Consider the following 24,637-nt stretch of genomic DNA (forward strand, 5'->3'; position numbering starts at 1 on the left):
ATTTGAAATCAACAAGAGGAGGAAATAGGAGAAAACACCATACAACTGGAAGCTGAACTAAGCCCTGCTTGAATATGAATGGGTAATAGAAGAAACGAAAAAAGGGACTAAAAATTTTCTTGAAACAAATGAGAATGAACACATAACTTACCAAAACCTCTGGGATAAAGCCAAAGCAGTACTTAGAGGCCATATCATAGCAATAGGGATGAAAACAATGGTAACTGATTACTTAACTCAACTTCTCCAACAATTAAAAAAGGAAGAGCAAAAAGATTTCTAAACTTCTAAAAGAAAGAATTTTCTAAAAATTAAGTCAGAAGTAAATGTAACAGAAAAGAACTCCAAACTATCAACAAGAATAGGAGTTGGTTCTTTGAAAAGGTCAATAAAATTGACAAACCATTAGCAAAGCTAATAAAGGAAAAGAAAGCAAAGATACAGATAATCCAAATAAGAGATGGTTAAAGGGGTGACGTCACAACAGATCTAACTAAAATAAAAAGGCTAACAAAAGAATCCCAAACAAACATGGGATTATCCAACAAGGATGGATCTTGGCAGAAAGCAGAGTACCAGAGGATTGTCTATCTGTGCTTCATTGACTATACAAAGGCATTTGACTGTGTGGATCATAACAAACTGTGGCTAACCTGGAGGAAAACGGGAATCTGAGATTGATTGTGCTTATGTGAAACCTATACTTGGACCAAGAAGCAGTCCTCTGAATAGAGCAGGGGAAAACTGCATGGTTCAAAATCAGGAATAGAGTGTGTCAGGGATCCTGTCTCTATACTTTTTCAATCTATATGCAGAATAAATCATTTGGGAAGTAGGGCATTATGAGAAAGAATGTGGCATCAGGATTGGAGGAAGAGTCATCTACAACCTACGTTACGCAGATGACATTACCTTGCTTGATGAAACTGAGGAGGAGCTGAAGCATTTGGTCAAGGACAGTCGTCTTCAATATGGACTGAAGCTCAATATCAAGATGATAAAGAATCTCACCACTGGGCCAATTGGGAGCAACATTTAGATGGAGAAGAGATTGAGATTGTTAACAATTACAGCTTGCTCGGCCCCATGATCAACATTCTTAGAACCAGCAGTCAGGAAATCAAAAGACAAATTGCAGTGGGAAAATCTGTTCTTGGCGACCTCTTCAGAGTACTGAAAAGCAATGTCATCAGTCTAGAGACTAAGTTGTACCTTAATGCAGGCCATGGTCTTTACAATTACTTGTCTCAGAGAGCTGGACAATGACTAAGGATGGCAGAAAAAAAAACGATGCCTTCAAATTATAGTGCTGGAAATGAGTCTTGAACATACCAAGGACCGCCAAGAAAACAAATAGGTCTGTCCTTGAGAGAGTGAAACCAAGTTTTCTCTTTGGAGGCTAGAATATTGAAGCTCCGTCTTACATACTTTGGGCATGTGGCCAGGAAAGACTGGTCACTGGAGAAGGACATCACTCTTGGAAGGGTGGAGGGACAGCATAGGAGAGGATGACGCCAGATGAGATGGGTTGATACAGTAAACAGGGCAACAGGGGTAGGTGTGTCAGAGTCAGCAAGACTGGCTCAGGACAGGGCTGGTGTACATAGGGTTACTATGGGTCAAAGGCGACTCGACGGCACATAACAGCACAGAATATAATTTAAAACTAAACTCCAACAAATATGAAAAGCTAGAGGAAACGGAAAAATCATTAGAAACTCACAAACTACTCAAACTGACAGAGACTGAAGTAGAACACCTGAACTGATCCATTACAAAACAAGAAATTGAACAGGTCATAAACCAACTTCCAACTAATAAAGCCTGGACCTGATAGTTTTACTAGTGAATTCTATCGAACATTCAGAGAAGAACTGTCATCAACATAAAGTATTTCAAAAAACAGAAAAAGATGGACTGCTCCTCGACTCCCTGTTACCAAAATCAGGTAAAGACAAAACCAAAATAGAAAACCATCTCTCATGAACATAGGTGCAAAAATCCTCAGTAGAATCCTGGCCAACAGAACCCAATAGCACATCAAAAAAATAATTTATCATGACCAAGAGGGAGTCATAATAGGTATGAAAGGTTGGTTCAAAATGAGTAGAACAAATAATGTAGTTCAGCACGTCAACAAAACAAAGAAAAAGAACCATATGATCCTATCAATTGATGCAGGAAAGGATTCTGACAAAATCCAACAGGCCTTCCTGATTAAAACACTCAACAAAATAGGAATAGAAGGGAATTTCAACACTATGAAAAGTATATATGCAAAACCAAGAGTCAACATCATTCTCAATTGAGAGAGATTAAAGGCATCTCCCTTGAGAACAAGAACTAGGCAAGGATGTCCACTATCACTTCTCCAATTCAATATTATACTGGAAGTCTCAGGAAGAGCAGTAAGACAAGATAAAGAAACAAGAGGTATTCAAATATGCAAAGATGATGTAAAATTATCTTTATATGCAGATGATGTGAAAGTCTACTTAGAAAACCCTAAAGATTCATCGAGAAAACTATTAGACACAGGTGACCAATTCAGCAAAGTTGCAGTTTTCCCAGATTTTAGTTCTTCATTTTGCCGATGAAAAGCAAAAAAAAAAAAGAAAAAAACAACTACGTGTCCAGAAGGTGTTGACACGAATGCCTACATGGAGGTTTATTTATTAAAAGCGCTTTTTTACATTCCTTGCAATACTGATGGTGATGACGCGCAGGTCTCATTGGTTCATCCTTGCAGTTGCCACGCAGTGCCTTTCCATTTATTTAACCCCCGCCTGAACGGCATAAACTGAGTGTTCAGCTGGTGTTTTTTACTGTAAACAACAAGGAGACTTTGCTCTTCACTTAAACCAAAATAATATTTCATGTTTTACGCTCGAGAGTTTTTACTGGTTCCTTTTTACACTCCTTAAAACAGTTTTTAACATACAAAAATCAGTTGGATTTCTCTAATTGACAAATAGAAATGGAGTTAAGAAAAATACCAATTACGCTGGCTATTTACAAGATTAAATACTTGGGAATAAGTCTAATTAGAGACCTCTACAAAGAAAATTATAAAATATTACTACAGGAAATAAAAAGAGACATGGATAATTGGGAGAATAAACCATGCTTACTAATTGGAAGACTCAATATTGTGAAAAACGACAATTCTACCAAAAGCAATCTACAAATTCAATGCAATCCCAATACAGATACTGATTCCATTCTTCAACAAGATGGAAAAGGCAATTTCCAATTTCTAGAAGGGAAAGAAACTTCAAATAAGCAAAACAGTGCTGAAAAAGAGAAGGTAGGAGACATCACACTCCCTGATCTTAAATCCTACTATACAGCTGTTATAGTCAAGACAGCATGGTACTGGTACAGTGACAGACACATAAGTCAATGGAATAGAACTGAAAATCCAGAAGTCAGTCCATCTACCTATGGTTAGCTGTTTGATAAGGAGATGAAATCAATTAAGTGGGAAAATGACAATCTCTTTTAACAAATGGTGTTGGCAAAATTGGAAAACCATTTGCAGAAAATTCAAGCAAGACTCATACTTCACATCTTACACAAAAATTAACTCAAGGTAGATTAGGGTCCTAGGAGTAAAAAAAAAATTCATCAGAGAAAAGCTAGGAAGAACTCTAGGAGATGTGATCCACAGCAAGAATAGTTCTCCAAGCATAATGAAAACCCTACAACCAGGAGAGAATAAAACAGATGAATCAAATCCCTATGCACATCAAAAACTTCTCTGACGGGGGGAGAAGGAAACCCACAGGCTGGGAAAAAACCCTTGATAATCACTTATCTGATAAAGGTCTTATATCTAAAATTTACAGAATACTCCAGTATATCAACATGAAAAAGGTAAACAACCCAATCACAAAATGGGTATGGGATATGAATAGACACTACACCAAGAAGACAAAAAGAATACATGAAGAAATGTTCAAAATACCTAGCTATCAGATAGATGCAAATCCAAATAACTTTGAGATATCATGTTACCCCAGCAACAGTAGCAAAGTTCAAAAGGGAAGCAAATAATAAAGGCTGGCAAAGTTGTGGAGAAATTGGAATTCTTCTTCACTGGACTGATGGGAAAGTAAAATGGTATAGCCACGACAGAAGGCGGTCGGGTACTTTCTCAAAAAGTTGTAAACAGAAATAGCATCTGACCCAGTAATTCCACTACTGGGAATATATACTAAAGAAACAAGAGCAATGATTCAAATACATATACGCACACCCATGTTTATTGCAGCGTTATTCACAAATAGCAAAGACATGGAAGCAACCCAAGCGCCCATCAACAAATGAATGGATACAAACACAACAGTACATTCACACAATGAAATATTACACGGTACTGAAGAAACTAAGAACTCACAGTATTACACAACATAGGGGAGCCTAGGGGACATTATCTCAGCGATATATCTCAGTCACAAAAGGACAAATACTGCATAGCACCACTGTTATAAAATAGGACAGACATGGTGGGGTTTGGGAGAAAATGGAAAAAGAGTGGACAGATAATGAATACTTCATTAGAAGAGACGAGGGGAAGAACGACCTGAAAGGAATATGTGATTAGGCATTATATGGATGACAACAATCTGGAACAAGGAGTGCACTGAAGGGTGGGTTGAGGGAGTGGGATAAAGCAGATGGGGTGGAGGGGGAAGAAAATGTGCTACAGTGAATTAAAAAAAAGATTTAAAAATGGTTATGAAACTATACATATATAACTAAAACCAAATAGAATAAAAAATTATGTTAAATAGAATCCCATTTTAAGAACTATGCAGGGCACCAGAATTTCAAATTTGTATTTAATATTATAGAAAAAGAAGTTGAACCTCGTTCCCTTGAATGTCAAAGTAGAAGGGATATGTAGATGTGTTTATTGGATTCCTAGCTGAAAGCAAACATTCTCTCCAAATGTTATCTGCCAAGACTACCAGGCCACCTACAGTGGAAACACAGTAGGGTCTTGTAGAACAAACACTACTTTCTTTGATCATAATTATAACTGAAAACAAGTGAAAATTATTAAAATTTAAAGATTTATTTTGGAAAACGTTCTGGCATTATCTCATCTTTGAAGGCTAATCTGAAATTAGTTGGGACTTGGCATAATTTAATTGCATCAATAGGATCATACCTAACATAGATTTATAAGTTAAATTTATCCTGCTTGGGTCCAGGGTCAATGTTCGCAAGTACCTCTTGCTGAGGAAACATTTGTTTAGTGAGAAGGCAGCCATGACTATGCTAACCCGTCTAGCGATCTTAACCCAAGCCAGTTCCAGCACTGCATTTCTGATTGTGGGCTCCACCTTAGATGGTGCACTACCATCTCAACCTATTACATCCAACTGACCTCACCTCACCATCTTCTTTTGGAAACATCACCACTTGCTGAGAATTTCAATCAGTCATATCATTCACCACACAATCAGCCTTAAAATATACTGATCCTGGATCTAATCCTTTCCCTCCTTCCTCTTAGACAACAAATTTGATTCCTTTTCTTCCAAAATTATCTTTTGAATCAATATTCTGTTTTATCCCCACTGGAATATGACAAAAGGCTTCTGAACTCATATTCCTCTTCCCACTCATTTTTACCCCACTGCCCAGTACAAGTAAGTATAGAAATCCCAGCACTTTTAAGTGTGCTCATACGAAACCTATACCTAGACCAAGAAACTACTGTCTGAACAGAAAAAGGGAACACTGAATGGTTTAAAGGCACAAAAGGTGTACAGCAGAGTTATAATTTTTCTCTGTACTGAGCAAATAATTAGATAACCGAACTATATGAAGAACAATGTGGCATTAGGACTGAAGGAAGACTCATCGACAACTTGTGCTATGCAGATGAGACAACTTTGCAGAAAATGAAGATTTTAAATACTGCAGAAGATCAAAGACTATAGCCTTCAATATGGATTATATCTCAACATAAGAAAAGACCAATAGGCAACATCATGATTGATGGAGAAAGACTGAAGTTGACAACAATTTTATTTTACTTGGATCCACAATCAACACACATCGTAGCAAGGGACAAGAAAGCAAAAGATTTTAAAAAAAGTGCTTGGAACAATGATGCCAGTTTAAAGATCAACGTACACCTGATAGGGTCTTTTCAATTACATTCTACACATCTGAAAGTCGGAGAATGATTAACGATGACATAAAAATCAATGTCTTTGACTTGCAGAGTTACAGAAGACTAGTGATTATCTCATGCACTGTCTAAAAACAATTACGTCTGTTTTGAAGGAAGTGCAATCAGGTGCTCCTTAGATGCAAAAGTGGTAAAACTTTATCTCACATACTTTAGCTATGTTGTCAGGAAGGGCTAGTCCTTGGAAAAAAGACATCATGCTTGGAAAAGCAGAGACAGTGAAAGAGAAGACCCTTAACAAGACGGCCTGATGCAGTGATAATAACAATGGTCTGGACCATGGGTGAGATGGGGAGGATAGCACAGGGCAGGCCAAGGTTCAGATCTGCTCTCCACAGGGTCACTCTTAGTTGTAATCAACTCCATGGCTCCTAAGACCAACCACCACCGCCCTATGCTTGCTCCTCTTTACAAAATTCATAATCTTCGTAAAAAATCTGTCAAAGTGTCAGTGTCTACAGATCATCTAAACTATTCTCTGTGCCATGGTCTCAAGTTCTCGCTCCAGTTTTTCCTCATCACATGCTCCTCAGCAGCAGCAGTGGACTTGGCCAGCTCCCTCCCTGTCCCTGGTGCTTGCCCCTCTCCCCAAGACCAGGGGAGTGACTGCCCACCACCACTGTCCTTAACAAACCCCACCCCCGCCAGTCCCAGCTGTACTCCCAGTCAGGTCCACGCAGGCTTGCATCTGCACGTGGAAGCTTCCAGAAAATTCTTTGCGGAGCCTCAGGTTTTGCCATACTTCACCTAAAGTTAGTTCTTGGATTAGTGATGGAACCTCTGAATGAGGCCCTCAGCTCCTACTGGGCACCTTAGCAGATAAGTTTGTGGCAATGCTCAGGTCAGAAGTGACAGTCTGTACCCTGTCCATCTAGGACCACACACCGTGCCCGCACCATTCCCTATCCAGGCAGACTAAAGTCAAGGAGATTAGCTTAAGCTCTTCTGAGGCCAGAAGAAACTCTGCTCCAGGCTGGGTACCCAAACTTCCAACACACCCTAGAACTGAAGAGGGGCTACTCCTGACCTAGCTCACAGCTTGAGACCTCCTTCACCAATAAGAGCAGCAGAAATTGTGACCTCATGGGGCATCTCAATCCCGTCTTATGCTGGGCTGGAAGATACGCTGAATCTTGGCCAGATAGCTTCCTTTTCAATTTCCCATTGCAGGTATGGTAGCTTCATGACATCTGAAAGCTTGCTTGTGTTACTGTTTGTCCTTATGGGCACACTAGTTTGCTGCTTACTGCTGTGATACTGGAGCAGTACTTCAAATACCAGCAGGGTCACCCATGGTAGACAGGCTTCAGCGGAGATTCCAGACTAAGAAGGAAGACTGGCTATCCACTTCTGAAATAAGAGGCAACTGAAGATCTGACTAACAGAGGCACACTGTTGGATGTATACTAGTAGGTGTGCTCCTCGGTTGGAAGGCACTAAAAATGGGCAAACTTCCACTAGTAGAAAACTGGAATGCACCTGGTATGAATCTAGGAAAACTGGAAGCTGTCAAAATATGACATGGAATGCATAAAGACCTAGGCATTAGTGAGGACAGACAGACTGGTATTGGCTATTTTTAATCAGGCAATCTTATGATCTAGTATGCCTAGAACGATTAATTAAAAAGAGATCGTGTCAAAATTACAGAACATTTCAAGATCTATCCTGAAAAGCAATGCTGTGAGTGACAGGATACTATCCATATGAATACAAGGAAGATGTGTTAATACAAGTATTATTCAAATATACACTCCAACCACTAAAGTCAAAGATGAAGAAAATGATGATTTCTACCAACTTTCATAGTCTCAAATTGAACATTCAATCAAGACACATTAATGAGAATTGGTGACTGGAACACAAAAAACTAGTAGTTGGGAACTATGGCCTTGATGACAGAAAAGAGACTGGAGACTGAATGACAGGATTCTGTACAATCAATGATTTATTCAATGCAAATAGCTTTTTAAAAAAAAACATAAATGGCAACTATATACATGGACCTCATGTGATAAACTACAAAGGATCAGACTGATTGTATCTGTGGAAAGAGTCAATGAAGAAGGTCATTATCAGCAGTCAAAACCAGGCTTACTCAACTATCCATATTCAAGTTCAAATTAAAGGTAAGGAAAATGAAAATAAATCTACGAGAACCAAAATACGACCTTAAGTCTATTCCAACGGAACTAAAATCATCAAAAACAGTCATTATGAACTGAATACTCATGAATGGCATCATAGATGATGTCATCTATAACATTAGGGATGTCACCATCACCATCCATGCAGGAAGGAAAGGGTTATTATAAAGACAGGAAAGAAAGAAAAGGCAAAAACAGGTATCAGGAGAGACTCTGAAACTTGCATTAGAATGTAGAGAAGCCAGAACAAAGAGAAGAAATGCTGAAGAGAGAGGAAAAGTGATTTTCAAAGGGCAGCTCTTGAGAAGACTGCAGCAAAGAATTAAAACAAAATGTGCAAAGAACTGAAGTTAGAAAACCAGTGTCTCTCAAGCTGAAAGAGCAGAGAACAGATTCTGAAGGATTCTATGGTCAAAATATTGAAGGAGGCAGGAAGGATAAAAAAAAAGTTGTGAGAAATACACAGTTGCTGCATCATGAAGAACAGGCCTACAGGGAACCATTTCAGGAAGTAGCGTCTGATCAAGAACCAATGGTGAACAGGTGCAAGCCACACTGAAGGAATGGGCGTCCCAGCAACTACTGAAAAATATCATTAATATCACAGGAAGTAAAAGCTTGCTGAAGATTATTCACATATGACTGGAACAATGAAAAGGAACTTGGCTGGGAAATTTGGTAGGAATTATGCATTGATCAAGAACTTCCACAAGTTTCATGCTGGATTCAGAAGAGGCCACTGAAGGATGGGAAGTCAGACAGATCTTGGCTAAAAGCAAATAATACCAGAAAGATGCTTACTTGTGTTCTATTGACTATGCAAAAGCATTTCAAACAAGGAACCATAATAAGGCTGACAGTGAGAAGAAGGAGAATTTGAGAACACTTACTTGTGTTCATGTGAAACCTATATAGAGACCAAGAGACAGCTATTAAAAAAACAGAACCAGGGAACATTATATGACTTAAAATCACAAAAGGTATGTGTCAGGATTATATCCTTTCTCCAAATCTACTCAATTTGTATGCTGAGCAAATAACTAGAGCAGTGGACTATCTGAAGAAGAATGTGGCATTGGGACTGCACAGGAAGACTCATCAAACTACCTTATATAGATGACACAACCTTGTTTGCAGAAGGTGACTTCAAACACTATGGCCTTCAACATGGATTACACCTCTATGTCCAAAAAACCCAAAGTCCTCACCACTGAACCAACAGGCCACATTTTGACAGATCCAAAAAAGAAAGAGACTGAGGTTGTCAACAGTTTAATTTAACTTGAATGCACATGGCAACCACAATCAAAGAATCAAAAGACATGCTGTACTGGGGAAAACTGACAAGGAGCTCTCTAAATTATTAAAGAGCAAGGAAATACATTTAAAGACTAAGGTGTACCTGATTCAAGTCACAGTAATCTCAGTTGCTCCCTATGCATCTGAAAGTGGGACAATGATTGAGGGCAAGGAAGAGCTGAGGCCTTCACTTGCGTGTTGGTGATGGGCCAGAAGAACAAATTAATCTGTTGTGGAAGAGGAACAAGCAGGATGTTCCATGAGGCAAGCAGTGTGAAATGTGGTCTGATACACTTTGGCCAGGTTGTCAGCAAGGACCAGTCCTTACAAAAAGACAGTATCCTGGGAGAGGCCGAAGGTCAGAGAAAAAGGGTCATCTTCAAAGGGCTGGACTGACTCAGTGACTCTCATGATCATGCTGGAGATTATGAAGATGCTGCAGAATAGGGCAAGGTCCAGACCTGTTATTTATAGGTTTCTTAGTCATAAGTGACTTGAGGAAATCTACAAATAGTAGCATTTCACTCTATTCTAGGGAGCTGTTCCACCATGCAAACTCAGATAGCCTCAAGTCAGAATGAACTAACAACACTCCCTCTACATGCTCTTCATACTATTCCTTAAGTTTGAAATTTCCTCCCAGGATCAATGGCTTAAATTCTATATATCATTGGGCTGAATTCAAACTATTGTTCCTCCTCCTAAGCACATTTCTCTCTGGGTTCCTTTTACTTTTATCCATACCTCTAGGGGACTCAGGTGGCCTAGGGGTAAGAAGCTGAGTTCCAATCCTAAAGGAATGCAGTTCACCCATCAGCTGCCTTGCAGGAAAAGGATGGGCAATCTCCTCCTGTGCAAATTACTGCCTCTGAAAACTCACTGAAAGGTCGGCTAGGAGTCATGCTCAATTCGACAGGACACAACACAGTGAGTTTTCAAGGAGCAAGGTGCTGTTTGAATCCATCAGCTGGTCTAGAGGAGAGGGGTGTTGATCTATTTCTGTAAAGATTACAGTCTATGAAATCCTTTGGGGGTGCTACTGTCTTATAGGGTCACAATGGGACAAAATGGACTGTTTGCAATGAGTTTTATGCCCTTTTCATCAATTCTATCATGTAATTATTTATCAGGCCCTCTTTGCAGCACTAGAAGATTCTTGAGGCTTTCAGCTTCTCCTTGGTGCTTTGCACATTCTCTGGATTCATTTTAAAAAGGTCAAATTAATGGGTAATTTTTCTTAACTTAATATACTAGATTTAAAATTATACTTTCTGTAGATGAATGGTGCAAAAGCTTTAACAAACTCCAAAGATAATAATGACTTTTTAATTATTATATCCATTAAAAAATTTTAATTCTAAACAGTAATCTTGAAATTTCTCCCCAAGTATACATGTTCTTAAGCTTACGTTTATAATATCCAAACACAGATTAATTCCCAAACTATAATTCTGAATTGGGAATGTAAACCTTCTTTCATTAAATGTTGTTGTTGTTGTTATGTGCCAAGACTGGTGGAAGATCTATCAACAATCTGCATTATGCAGATGACACAAACCTGCTTTTTGAAACTGAGGAGGACCTGAAGTACTTGCTGCAGAGGGTCAAGGACTATAGCCTCCAATATGGTTTGAGGCTCAATGTCAAGAAGACAAAGATTCTTACCACTGGACCAATTGGCAGCATCAGGATGGATGGTGAAGAGATTGAGATTGTTCACAGCTTTAGTTTGCTTGGCCCCATGGTCAACACTCTTGGCACCAGCAGCCAGGAAATAAAAAGATGTATTGCGATGGGAAAGTCTGCTGTTAGGGACCTCTCCGAAGTACTGAAGAGCAATGGTTGTCTCTCTGGAGGCTCAGGTGCCTCTGATACAGGCCATGGTCTTTGCTATCACTTGTTATGCATCAGAGAGTTGGACAATGTCTAAGGAGGACAGAAGGAGAATTGATGCTTTGTGCTGCGGTTACTGGATAAGAGTATTGAGGGTACCATGGACTGCTAGGAAAACAAACAGATTCATCCTGGAAAGGGTCAAACCAGGCGGCTCCTTGGAGGCAAGGATTCTGAGGCTCTGTCTGACATACTTTGGACATGTTATAAGGAGGGACCGGTCCTTGGAGAGGGACATCATGCTTGGGAGGGTGGAGGAACAGCGCAGGAGGGGAAGGCCCTCTATGAGGTGGACTGATTCAGTGACTGGGGCAAGTGAGAGACATTGCGACTGGCACTAGACAGAGCAGAGTTTAGGGCTGTTGTACACAGGGTCGCTATGAGTCACAAGCGATTCAATGGCACATAACAACAACAACAACACAAAGGCACTGGACCATGTAGATCACAACAAACTATGATTAATATTGAGAAGAATGGGAATCTCAGGACACTTAATTATGCTCATAAACTGTATCTATACCAAAAGTAATTCGCTGATACAGAAGAATTTCAAGAAACAACATATGATCAAGAGGCAATGGTGATAAAGGATGAAGTTCAGGTTGCTCTGAAGGACCTGGCAAAAAATAAAGCCCCCAAAATTGATGGAATACCAACTGACATATTTCAACAGAAAGATGCTGCCTCAGGTTGTGCTAAAAATCTGGAGGACAAGGACCTGGCCAGATGACTTGAAGAAATCCAGATTTATTCCCATTCCAAAAAAAGAGTACTGGACAGAGTGTGGAAATTATCGAACAACATCACAAATATCACAAACAAGCAAAACCCTGCTGAAGAGTATCCAGAAACGACTGGAAGAGTACACTGACAGAGAACTACCCAAAATACAAGCTGGGTTTAGAAGACGTTGTGGTACTCGAGACACTATTGGATGGACCTTGGCAGAAAGCAAAAGTACGAAAGGAATGTCTATCTATGTATTATTGGCTATGCAAAGGCATTTGACTGTGTAAATCACAACAAATTATGGCTAACCTTGAGGAGAATGGGGATCCCTGAACACTTGATTGTGCTTATGTGAAGCTTACACTTGGACCAGGAAGCAGGCCTCAGAATAGAGCAGGGAACCACTGCTTGGTTCAGAATCGGGAAAGAAGTGTGTCAGGGAGGTGTTTTGTCTCCATACCTTTTCAATATAAAAGCGGAACAGATCATCCAGGAGGCTGGGCTTTATGAGGAGGAATGTGGCATCAGGACTGGAGGTAGGCTCATCAACAACCTACATTATGCAGATGACACAACCTTGCTTGCTTGAAACTGATGACGACCTGAAGTGCTTGATGCAGAAGGTCAAGGATTGTGGATTAAAGCTCAACAGCAAGAAGACAAAGATTCTCACCACTGGGCCAGATGGCAGCACCATGATAGATGGAGAAGAGATTGAGGTTGTTAACAATTAACAGCTTGCTCAGCTCCACAATCAACACTCTTGGCACCCACAGTCAGGAAATCAAAAGATAAACTGCACTGGAAAAATCTACTGTCAGGAACCTTTCCAGAGCAATGATATCAGTCTAGGGACTAAGGTGCACCTGATCCCGGCCATGGTCTTCACAATTACTTGCTATGCATCAGAGAGCTGGACAATGACTAAGGATGACAGAAGAATTGACACCTTTGAGTTGTGGTGCTGGAGAAGAGTCTTGAACATACCACAGACTGCCAAGAAAGCAAATCTGTATTGCAGAGGATGAAACCAGTTTCTCCTTGGAGGCTAGAATTATGAAGCTCTGTCCCATATATTTTGGGCATGTGTCCTTGGGGAAGGACCTTGTGCTAGGAAGGGTGGAGGGACATTGCAGGAGAGGAAGACCCTGGATAAGATGAATTGATAAAGTAACTGGGGTAATGGGTGTAGATGTGTTGGAGTTAGTAAGACTGGCTCAGAACAGGGCAGGCTTCAGCTCTGTTGTACACCGGATTGCTATGAGTCACAGGTGACTTGATGGCACATAACAAGACCAAAAAGCAGCTGTCTAAATGGAACAAGGGAATGTTGTATGGTTTAAAATCAGTAAGAGTGCATGAGGGTTGTATCCTTTCTCCATACCTATTCAGTCTTAATGGTGAGCAAATAATTCATGACATTGGACTTTATGAAGAAGAGTGGGGCAAAAGGATAGGAGAAAGACTCAGCAACAGTTATGTTATGCAGATGACACAACTTTGCTTGCTCAAAGTGAGGAGGACCTGAAGCATGTGCTTCAAAAGATCAAAGAATACAGCCTTCAATATGGATTGCATCTCAATATCAAGAAACAAAAGTCCTTACCACTGGTTCAGTAGCATCTGTTATGAGTAACAGATGGAGAAGGAATTGAAACTGTCAAGGACTTCATCTTATTTGGATCCACAATCAGTACCCTTGGTAACAGCAGTCAGGAGATTACTTTGGACAAACTGTCAGGAACTTCTCCAAAATATTAAAAAGCAACGATGTCAGTTTGAAGAATAAGGTGCATGGTCTTTTAAATCACTTGTTATGCATACAAGAGCTGGACAATGAGTAAGAATGGAAGACGAGAAGGGAGCTCTGGTGGCCTAGTGGCAAGAAATTGTACTGCAATCCTGAAAGCACATGGTTTGAATCCACCAGATGCGCTGCTGGAGAAGGAGGGGAAATCAACGAGTAAAAGAAAAAAGTTCGTTAGGAAGCAGTGCTGCAGTCCTGAAGACTGAAAGAAGAATTGATGCTTTTGAGCTGTGGCATTGGAGAAGAGTACAGAATTTCCCACACAATGTCAAAAGAATAAACTATGTCATAGGAAAGGGGCAGCCAGGGTACTCCTTGGAAGCAAAGACAGCAAAGCTTTTATCTCTCATACTGCGGACATATCGCTAGAAGAGGCTATTCCCTGTAAAGGGATATCATGCTTGGAGAGGTGGATGGTCACTGAAAGAAAGACTCTCAATAAGACAGAGCGACACAGTGACTATAGCAGTGAGCTCAAGAATATCAGAAGTGGTGGGGATGGCATAAGGTAGGACAGGGTTCAGATCACAGGGTCACTTTGAGTCAAACTTGATTCAACGGCACCCAACAACATTCTAAGAACAATTTTAAGTACTATATGTATTAACTCACTGAATCCTCATACTATTATTATGTAGGTTCACTAGTTTCGTTTTGTAAATGAAACAACCAAAACACAGAAGGTTTGGTAACTTGCCCTATGTTACTCAACCAGTTAAGGAGCACAGTCAGAATTCAACCATAGCCTCCAGAGCTCACTATTACCCACCATTAAACGACCAGAATAATCCACAAATAACACAACAAGCAGGCTATCAGCACCTTCTTGTAATACTATGATTTTTACCATCTGATCCTTCAAGTCTAAGAGTTCTTCAATAACTTACCAAACGCCACAGTCCAGCAGTCTCTCTTGTTTTCGCCTTGTATGGGTTCCATGTTAGCAACAGGATCATCTTTTTGCCTTGGGTCCCACACCTTGACAGTTCCTGTCATGAATGAAATGAATGGGAAAAATGGAATCGGAAAAGCTCATGTTGTCTTTTCTGAACCCTGTTCCCAAGATTTCTTTGCTCAACAAAATACTGTAGATGTTATGATACCTGGAAAAAAATGTACATTTTTCTATTGCTGTTGAGTCAAGTACGACTCATAGTGATCCTGTGAACAAAAGACCTGAAGCCTTTCTATAACTACTGTCATTTCTCCAAGTTCACCGAGTTTTCAGAAGCATGTGGTTTAGGCAGTGAATGCCACTCCTGCTTCCAAACCTGTCTTAAACTGGGAGCTGCACCAAACACCGTCCATCATGAGCAACCGTTAAGGCATTTGACACCCCACAGGCACAAGGTTCAGCATCACAGCAAACCCAGATTATCTCAGTACAGCAAATTGACAGAAGAGTGCTGTACCACTTAGAGGAATGTTCCTCTAAAATATAGTAACATAAATCCCTCAGGCCCAACTAAATTTTAAATATAAGGGCCTTGCAAGAGGTCTTGTTGATTCTAAACAAGAGGCTTAATCAAAACCAACCAAATATCCCACAGGACCCTCCACCAAATCAAGAGCGCCCCTCTTACGAGTCCAGCCAAGTCACCAGTCTCCAAAAGGGAGACGAGGCGCTCACCTTAAATTAGGTTCCATTTTAATTGGGAAATCATATTTAATATCAGGAAATAATCCATATGTTGCTGTATAACTTGATTTTCAAATTAATGGATAGATGGAATAGTCAATATGCTACTCCTAAATTCTCCCCAGCATGACTGACAAGGCAAATACCATGTCACTCAAATAATCTTTTATTTTCTTTAAGCATAAAACTAATTTATTATTCAGTCTGTTGACAACAATATTAGTGTCATTTTATATATTCCTTTACCATTTATATAAGGACTGGTGTATACAAATAAACGACTTATGGTTGTTTATATGCGGATTTACGACATTATTTCACATATAATAAAGTTTCTTTTCCTTGTAGCAACAGAGAATTGGAAACTAAGTAAAATCAGCAAACAACTTATTCTCAATTTAGTTTCAAATCCTTCATTTTAATTCCAATTACCAGACTACTAGCCCAATGGTGCCACTGATCAAGAAGAAATAGTTACAAGAAAATTGCTAAAAATCAACCGCTTGGAAGAGACTAGGAAAAGCACAAAATGTTCTTAAGGATAATGAATTCAGGGAAAGGAGATGTTTCACTAGATTTAGCTCTAAGAATAAGATTAAGATGGTTGCTTTAAAAAAGCTGCTTTATGATTTATATGCACTGGTAAGGGATAATACTAAGTTTGTAACAGTTTAAGGAATAAAAATTCCTAATAAACTGCACATAAAAAGTTAACTAGGAAATCAATAGAGAAAGAAGTTAACACAAGTTGGAACAGAGAAGCTTTTTTATTGATAAAATTAGGGAGAAATTAAAAAAGATAATCAATGATAGGACAGACTGAGAATGGTATTCCTGTCCTTTAAAAGGCAGTGGCTGTACAAGTTGAGGGGCTGAGGGGTGTGGGAAATTGGAAAAAACTGTTCTGGAAAACAATGTATTTGAATTTTGTAAATGAACTAGTGTAATTAAAAAAAAGGCTATAGGAAAGCTCTGATAATACATCTTAAGAATTATATTCATTCCAAGAGAGCCACATATGCGACAATACTTACTTTTTCATTATTTTTAAGTTATTTTCTCAAAACATTTAAACTGAATGCTTCCTAAAAATTCAATTATACATGTTGTGATAGATCCGTGAAAGAATATTAGCTATCAAAATACTTATGGAAACTATTACCTATAACATTAAAATTAAAAAGATACAAAGTCATATTAACATTGATAATTACTATGAAAAACTGGAAAGGAACAGTCATAATGGTTGTGCAAATATGCCTGAGATGGACTTCTTTTCCCCTTCTATATTCCATATGGATTTTATAATGACTAAAACACACCTGATTTCTTAAACACAATCTACATAAAATGACATTCTTCTTTTAACTTTTAAAACCATCTCAAGCAGCTATTATAAAAACTAGTCAAATCAACTACAGCAACATAAAATTGTGACTGTTATGACAGTCACTCAGAATAGCTGGACGTCAAGACCTCTCCTTCGTCAGCTGCCTCAAGGGCCTTGGATTACCTGACAGTGATCAGCAGAACAGAGAACGTCATATTTTCAACCAGCTGTCAATCTGATCATTCTCACAAGTACTAATTCTGCCTTTTAGGAAAAAAAAGAAAGACAGCCTCCCACAGCATATCATCAGCTCCCCAGAAATCAATAAAGAATTTTTAAAGTATTCAAGATTTATAGGAAACTACAGTTCCTGGTTGAACTTGTTCAAAATGGTAATATTAAGTTTGATACAACTTGATCTCAAAATATCCCAGTCTGAAACTTTATTTGGTTGTGCATCCGACTTGCCAATTAAAACCAGAAACAACAATGTCAGATTAGAGAGGCAAGGTGACCAAGGAGAATTTCTACAGAAAGGTTTCCTATTAAAAAGAAAAAGAAGAGCTATTATCTTAAACTACAGTACAGTAGTATCGAAAAGAAAATCTCCCCACACCCAAGAAAACAGGAACAAGAAAGAAAAAATTTACAGACTATTCTGACTCACCATCTCGGCTGCCGGTCACAATTTCAGGTGCTCCTTCTCCAATTCCAAGCCCACCTACACCATCTACTGTATTTATAATTTCTCGATGGCCCTTTACAGAATACACTGGGATCTCAGGAGCTTCCAAATTCCTAAACAACAGAAAGATTTTCTTTCTTACAACACATGCCCCAACATTTAAGTCTGTTAATAAAATTTAAGAACACATTATTATGTTTAGACTTTTATTTAAAAAGAAGAGCTTTGCTGTGAGGGTAATTTAGGTACCTACTTTAAATGTTTTTTTCTCTACTTCAGCCTCTTTTAAGCTCCGATGAGAAATGCTATCATTCAGCTTGGAATTCTAACTCTTGACCCCACTCAGAGTCTTTCAAAGACTAGGTGTGCCTGTAGATAAATAGTCTATAGACTCAAATGATTCATGGGCTCAGACGTAACGAATTAGCATTTCTATGGTCTGCTGATTTCACTGGTACCCTGAAGCCTGACAGCCACTGCTTTAAATAGAAAATTCACTCAAAGAAATTTCAGATGTTTCCATGCTGGAATCAGCGAACTCTTCAGGTAGTTGTTGTTGTTAGGTGTTGTCAAATTGATTACAACTCATAGCAGATCTGAACCCTGTCCTATCCTGTGACAACCTCACAATCTCAGACACATCAAGCCCACTGCTGCAGTCACTGTGTCAATTCACCTGACTGAGGGTCTCATTCTCTCCTTCACTGCCTCTCGACCTATCTAAGCATTACATCCCTCTCTAAGGAATAACCAACCTCTCCTAGAAACATGCCCAAAGTATGTGAAATGAAGTTTTACCATGTTTGCCCCCAAGGAGCACCCTGGTTGCATTTCCTCCAAGACAGAATTATTTGTTCTTTTGGCAGTTCAGTTTGGCAGTGAGGGAGCCCTGGAGTTCTCGTGGTAAGAAACTACACTGCAATCCTGAAGGCGCTCCGCTCAAATCTAGCAGCTGCTCTGTGGGAGAAAGATGGGCAATCTCCTCCTGTGTGATTAACAGCCTCTGAGAACCCACTGGAGGGTCAGCTATGGGCTGGCTCCAACTTAATGGTACTCAACAACAATGGATATTTAGTGCTCTTCTTCAACACCGTAACTCAAAGGCATCAACTCTTCTGTCATCCTTATTCACTGTCCAGCTCTCAGATACAGAGCCAGTGAATGAAAAGTCCATGGCCTGAGAATCAGGTACACCTTAGGAGTTCCCAAAGTAATATTATTGTTCCTCAATAAGAGAGGTCCCTGACTACACTTTCCCAGTGCAATATATTTCAATCTTTTCCCCATCTATCATGACATTCCCAATTGGTCCAGTGGCAAGGATTTTTGTTTCTTTGATGATGAAAAGCAATCTATATGGAAGGCTGCATTGTTTAACCTTCCATGCTGGAATCAGAGACTCCTTCAGATATGTGGTATATTCTTTTGGGTTTCTTGTTCTCGCTCCTTTCCCTAGACTGAAGACTCTGTTAGCTAGATGTTGGAATTTCTAATTAGAATTTATCATTATTATGTAGTCAGAACCGAATCAATGCTGGTCCTTTAGTTGAGTTCAGAGGCTGCAGGAGGAGTTTATACATCTCTCTTCTATGGTGCTGCTGTTGGATTCAAACCACCTGCTTTTTGGCTGGCAGTGCACCCATCACCTTACCCAATGCCATGAGAATTCTAATTTTAATAAATGCTAAGTTAAAACAATTAAACAAAACAGCTTTATACTTTTAAATGTATTCAGAGAACAAAATCAGAGAAATACATCAACAAATAATTCTCACATTTCCATGAAGCACTAAAATGGAATGGGAAGCATTTTAAAATGAGAGTTTTCTCAGAGGAAAAGTCATAAAAATATCAAAGAATGCTCTGATCTCATCTGTCTAAACACTGATTAAATCATCTTACCATACATGAAGGTTTCCACCAAAGTCTCCAGTAGCTAAGTATCTCTGCTGTAAAGACGCTGCACCGAATGTTCCACATTTAATGGGCTTGGCCTTCTCAATCTTGACAGAAAGGGAGAGGATACAGATTTGTATAAGCAGCTATTTATAGTCCATAATATTTAGGCATCCCTTAGAAGTTTAAATAAGGCATGGAATATCAAAGGCAACTAGAATGTTTTCTGATAAAAATGGCATTTTCTCTGGTCATGCTTTCCTTTCATTGAAAAGTTTATAAACATCAGAATGAAAGTTTTCAATGGAGGCTATTTACTTTTCAAGTATGAGGCTATTTACTTTTCTCTTTCTCCTAAATGGAACATTCAGATGCTAACAACTCTTCTCTCTGATGATTTGCAAATAAGAAAATGTCCCCATTTAATACAGCATTCTTCTGGGAGTCTCAGCAGAAATAGAAAAGTAAATAAGGTATTATGCAGTTATTTTTGGAAAGGTGTTATTATTCTTTTTGAAAGAACCTAGTTTGTACCTTCCTGAAGAACCTTATAAAGAGAAAGGCATTTTATATCTCATTTTCTCCAGAGATTTTTATCTCCCTGTTCGGCACAGAAAGAAGCCCGGGTGGTGCAGTGCAGTACTATGCTGCGAACCCAGAGGCCTCTGCTGGAATTGACCAGTCACTGTGCTGGAGAAGGTTAACAGCCTCTCCCCAGGAAGATTTATAGCCTCCAAAACCCGACACAGGGTCATCTGGAGACACAGGGTCACCTGGAGACAAGGGGTCACCAGGAGACACAGGGTCACCGGGAGACACAGGGTCACCAGGGGCGGGAGCTCATCCTGCAGCTGGGGATTTTTAGGGTTAGGCCAGCCAAACAGGAGCTCTGATGGTGCTGTGGTAAAATCCGCAGAGAACAACCACAGCAGGATATCTGTAACCCTTTTGTTCCTAGATCAATCTTTATTCTTCCCACTAGGAGTAGTTTGTTTCATGTATTTTAAAATAATTTCCCTGACACTTTACCTTCTTGGCAGAGCACTTACACACAGGGTACATACAGCTGTTTTAAAGAAAAAATAGCATTCACTGAACACTGAAACGGTAGCCCAACTCTCTTTGTCATAAACGGAAAGATAATCACTATACAGTAAAAACTCATTCACTGTGGTTGACCGACTCACAGTAATCCTCTGGCATGTTTTCCAAGGCAGTAAGTCACCAAAGGTAAAAAAAAGTTAGAAACAACAAGAAGAAACACTCCTGTAATAACTGTCTTGAGAGAGAGAAACAATCCTATAGAGCTGGGTCTAAAATCAAGCACTTCTACCCTCTAATTGTTTAGCCAACAAAATCAGTCATCTGTAATATGCACAGGAAACACCAAGTTTCCTTTTTCTTTTCAAAGTACAGGTGATGTGGCATATTAGTACTCACTCCAAACAGTCAACTAGTACTTGATTCAGAAGATGAACATTTTTGTCATTAAACAGAAGTTTCCAATTTTACTTATGTCTGTCCTGTACTCTCCCTCTTGAGTAAAAAAGCACCAGCATCTGAAATACTCTACCAGCAGCAGTACTCCTAGTCATCATTAGGGCATAATTGCTAGGGTTCAAGTAATTTCGAACCCCAACTTTGTCCAACTGATGAAACTGTTCCTCCTTAGCACCATTTGCCCTCCTGAGTCTGTGTATCCCCTAGGTCTAGGCATTGATGACAACTTTTATACCTTGAGGCGGAAAAGTAAAAACAAGTCTTTTAGGAAAGAAGCAGGCTGGCAAAAATACAGTTCCTAGAGATGGTGAGAGCCTTGCATCATCTATCGGACATAACCATCTGGAAAATTTGACTCTAAGAGGCACTGAGAAGACTGGTGGCCCATTTTTTTCTCTTCTGCCAGCAGCTGAGAGGAAAAGTCAGGGGTCAGGATGAAGGTGAGAGAAAATTTAAGTTTATTAGAAAAGATGGTGTCTCTCTGGAGACTAAGGTGCCATCTGATACAGGCTATGGTCTTCGCAATCACTTGTTATGCATCAGAGAGTTGGACAATGACCAAGGAGGATAGAAGGAGAATTGATGCTTTTGAGCTGTGGTGCTGGAGAAGAGTACTGACAATACCATAGACTGCTAGGAAAACAAACAGATTTGTCCTGGAAAGGGTTAAACCGGGTGGCTCCTTGGAGGCAAGGATTCTGAGGCTCCGTCTAACATACTTTGGACATGTTGTGAGGAGAGACCGGTCCTTGGAGAGTGACATCATGCTTGGGAGGGTGGAGGGATGGCGCAGGGGAGGAAGGCCCTCTATGAGGTGGACTGATTCAGTGACTGGGATAATTGGGATGGGAGTGTCAGAGACAGTGCGATTGGCACAGGACAGAGCGGAGTTTAGGGCCGTTGTACATAGGGTCGCTATGAGTTGCAAGCGACTCGACGGCACATAACAACAATTCTTTTTTTGTCTTTGTCCATGATTATGTTTATTAGGGAAGTTAAAAGCACCTAATCCAGGCTGGTAGCGGTACACACACACACAGAGTCAGGACAGCTTCTGAATGTGCTTGCAGTGCTAAGCCATTGTCACAAAGCTCTTTGTCTTTTTTTTTTACGGTGTCTCTCCACAAGTCCTCAAACAAACGTGGGTGAAGCTCCTAAGTCTGGCTGCATGGGGTAGCAGTTGCAAAGTCAGCTGTCTCCAAATTGCTCTGGTGGGTGGTCTATTGGCAAGAAGCTGCGATGTGATCCCAAAGACCACCAACGAACTATGGGAGGAGGACGGGCAATCTCCTCCTGCCTCTGAAAACCCACCGGAGGGACAGCTATGGGTCAGTTCCAACTCTACGGTACATAACAACAAACAACAACGGTGTTGCACTGATAGACAAAAATCAATTTTGAGTTCTATCCTGAAGTACAATGTTGTGATAGGATATTAACCACACACATACTAGGAAGATCTGTTAATATGACTACTGTGCAAATTATATGCTCCTACAGCGAAAGCCAAAGAGAAGGAAATGGAAAATGTTTACCAACTCCTGCAGTCTGAAGCTGACCAAACATGCAATCAAGATGGTAACAGGTGGCTCTCGGGTGGATGCTGCTGTGTCAGCACGCAGGAGCCTGGGTTCGAACTCGAAATAAACTTTGTTAATTCGGGAAAAGAAAAAAAAAAGATGGTAACAGGTGACTGAAATGCAAAAGTCAAAAACAATGATGAAGGAATAGTAATCAGAAAATACGGACTTGGTGGCAGAAACGAGACTGGAAATGGGATGATCAAATTTTTTATGTTCAATGGTTTATTGCAAATACTTTTAAAAACCACAAATGGTGACTTTACACATGGACTCACATCTGTGAAAGAAATCACTGGAGAAGCTTATTATCAGTGATCAAAACTAGACTAGAAGTGAACTATGGGTCAGACCATCAATTACTCATGTGCAAGTTTAAATTGAGGCCAAAGAAAATAAAAACAAGTCTGTGAAAACCAAAAAATGATCTTGAGTCTATTCCCCCTGAATTTCAAAATTATCTTAAAAACAAGTTTGAAGCATTGAACACTAATGATCGAAGACAAGATGAGTTGAGGGATGGCATCAAGGATATAAACCACGAAGAGAACAAAGGGTTAATTAATAAAGACAGAGGAGAAAGAAAAAAACCAAAAATGGATGTCAGAAGAAAGTCTGAAAACTGCACTAGAATATGAAGAAGCCAAAACAAAGGGGAAATATGCTGAGGTAAAAGTTCTGAACAGAAGATTTCAAAGGGCAGCTCGAGAAGACAGAGTATTATAAAGGAATGTGCAGAGAGCTGGAATTGGAGAATAAAAAAAGAAGACCTCACTCTGCATTTCTCAAGCTGTGAGAACTGAAATACAAATTTAAGCCTCAAGCTGCAATACTGAAAGATGTTTGGACAATATGCTGAATGATGCAGGAAGCATTAAAAGAACATGGAGGGATTGAATACACAGTCACTGTACCCAAAAGAATTGACTGGAACTGACAAATTCAGGAAGTACCATAAAAGCAGGAGCCAATGGTAATGAAGGAGGAAATTGAAGATACATTAAGACCTTCAACACAGTCGCAGTGACTGCCGCAATGTGTGTAAATGTGTCGAAGATGACGAGGATGGCACAGGATAGGTCAGGATTCAGATATGTAGTTCACAGGGACACAATGAGTTGGCTTGAAGGCATCTAACAACATCAACGACAACACAGAGGTACCTACAGTCTGTAGGGAGCTGTGCCTCCAGATCTAAGGTGATGTCACTCTAGCAATTTAAATTCACTACAGGCTCGAGACAAAGACAGGCAATCTCCTCCTATATGACTTACAGCCTCTGACAATCTGGTGGAGGGTCTGTTATGAGTCACATTTGACTCCCAGGCAGTGAAGTGTAACTGTGAAGATAGTAAACTGCCCAGTAGAGGTTTCCAAGGCTCTCCATGTTTGCAGACACTGCCTGCCACACCTTTCCCCTTAAGAGTTCCAAGTGGATTGTGCAGCCTACTTCTTCATGCAACCAGGGTTCTTTCAGAAGTGATGGAAGACTAAATGCTAACATTCTCTTTTCAGTCCAATGGTATGCACTGAATTCTTAGTGGATTTTTGAGGTTCTATTGTTGGCAATAATAAATCAGAAGCAAAGAATCTAAATTTATCTGAATCCACAATCAACATTAATGGTAACAGCAGTAAAAAAAATTAAAGGCCACATTGGATTGGGAAAATCTGCTGTCAAAGATCTCTCTAAAAAAGAGCACAGAAGTCAGTTTAAAATCTAAGCCTGATCTAAGCCATGGTATTTTCAAAGCTGGACAAGGAATAAGACCAAAGAACTGATGCTTTTGAACTGTTGTGTCAGGTAATGAGTACTGAATACATCGACTTTCGAAAGAACAAACACATATGTGCAACCAGGGTGCCCTTTAGATGCAGGGATGGTGAAATTTTGTCTCACTACTGAGCATACTGTCAGAAG

At 39.8% G+C, this 24,637-nt stretch overlaps 1 protein-coding gene across 1 annotated transcript in view; it reads right to left on the reverse strand.

Moving 5' to 3' along the window:
• WDR92 (WD repeat domain 92) overlaps window positions 1-24,637 on the reverse strand; it is a 112,831-nt gene that overhangs the window by 8,241 nt on the left and 79,953 nt on the right. Inside the window, exons 9-11 of the mRNA XM_006881041.1 lie at window positions 19,643-19,743; window positions 17,723-17,853; window positions 14,974-15,075 (exon numbers count right to left, since the gene is read on the reverse strand). Coding sequence (XP_006881103.1) covers window positions 14,974-15,075; window positions 17,723-17,853; window positions 19,643-19,743 — 334 coding nt within the window. The remainder of the gene's footprint in view (window positions 1-14,973; window positions 15,076-17,722; window positions 17,854-19,642; window positions 19,744-24,637) is intronic.

Source organism: Elephantulus edwardii, unplaced genomic scaffold (assembly GCF_000299155.1).
Source record: "Elephantulus edwardii isolate Elephantulus edwardi_28Jun2011 unplaced genomic scaffold, EleEdw1.0 scaffold00011, whole genome shotgun sequence".
NCBI lineage: Eukaryota > Metazoa > Chordata > Mammalia > Macroscelidea > Macroscelididae > Elephantulus > Elephantulus edwardii.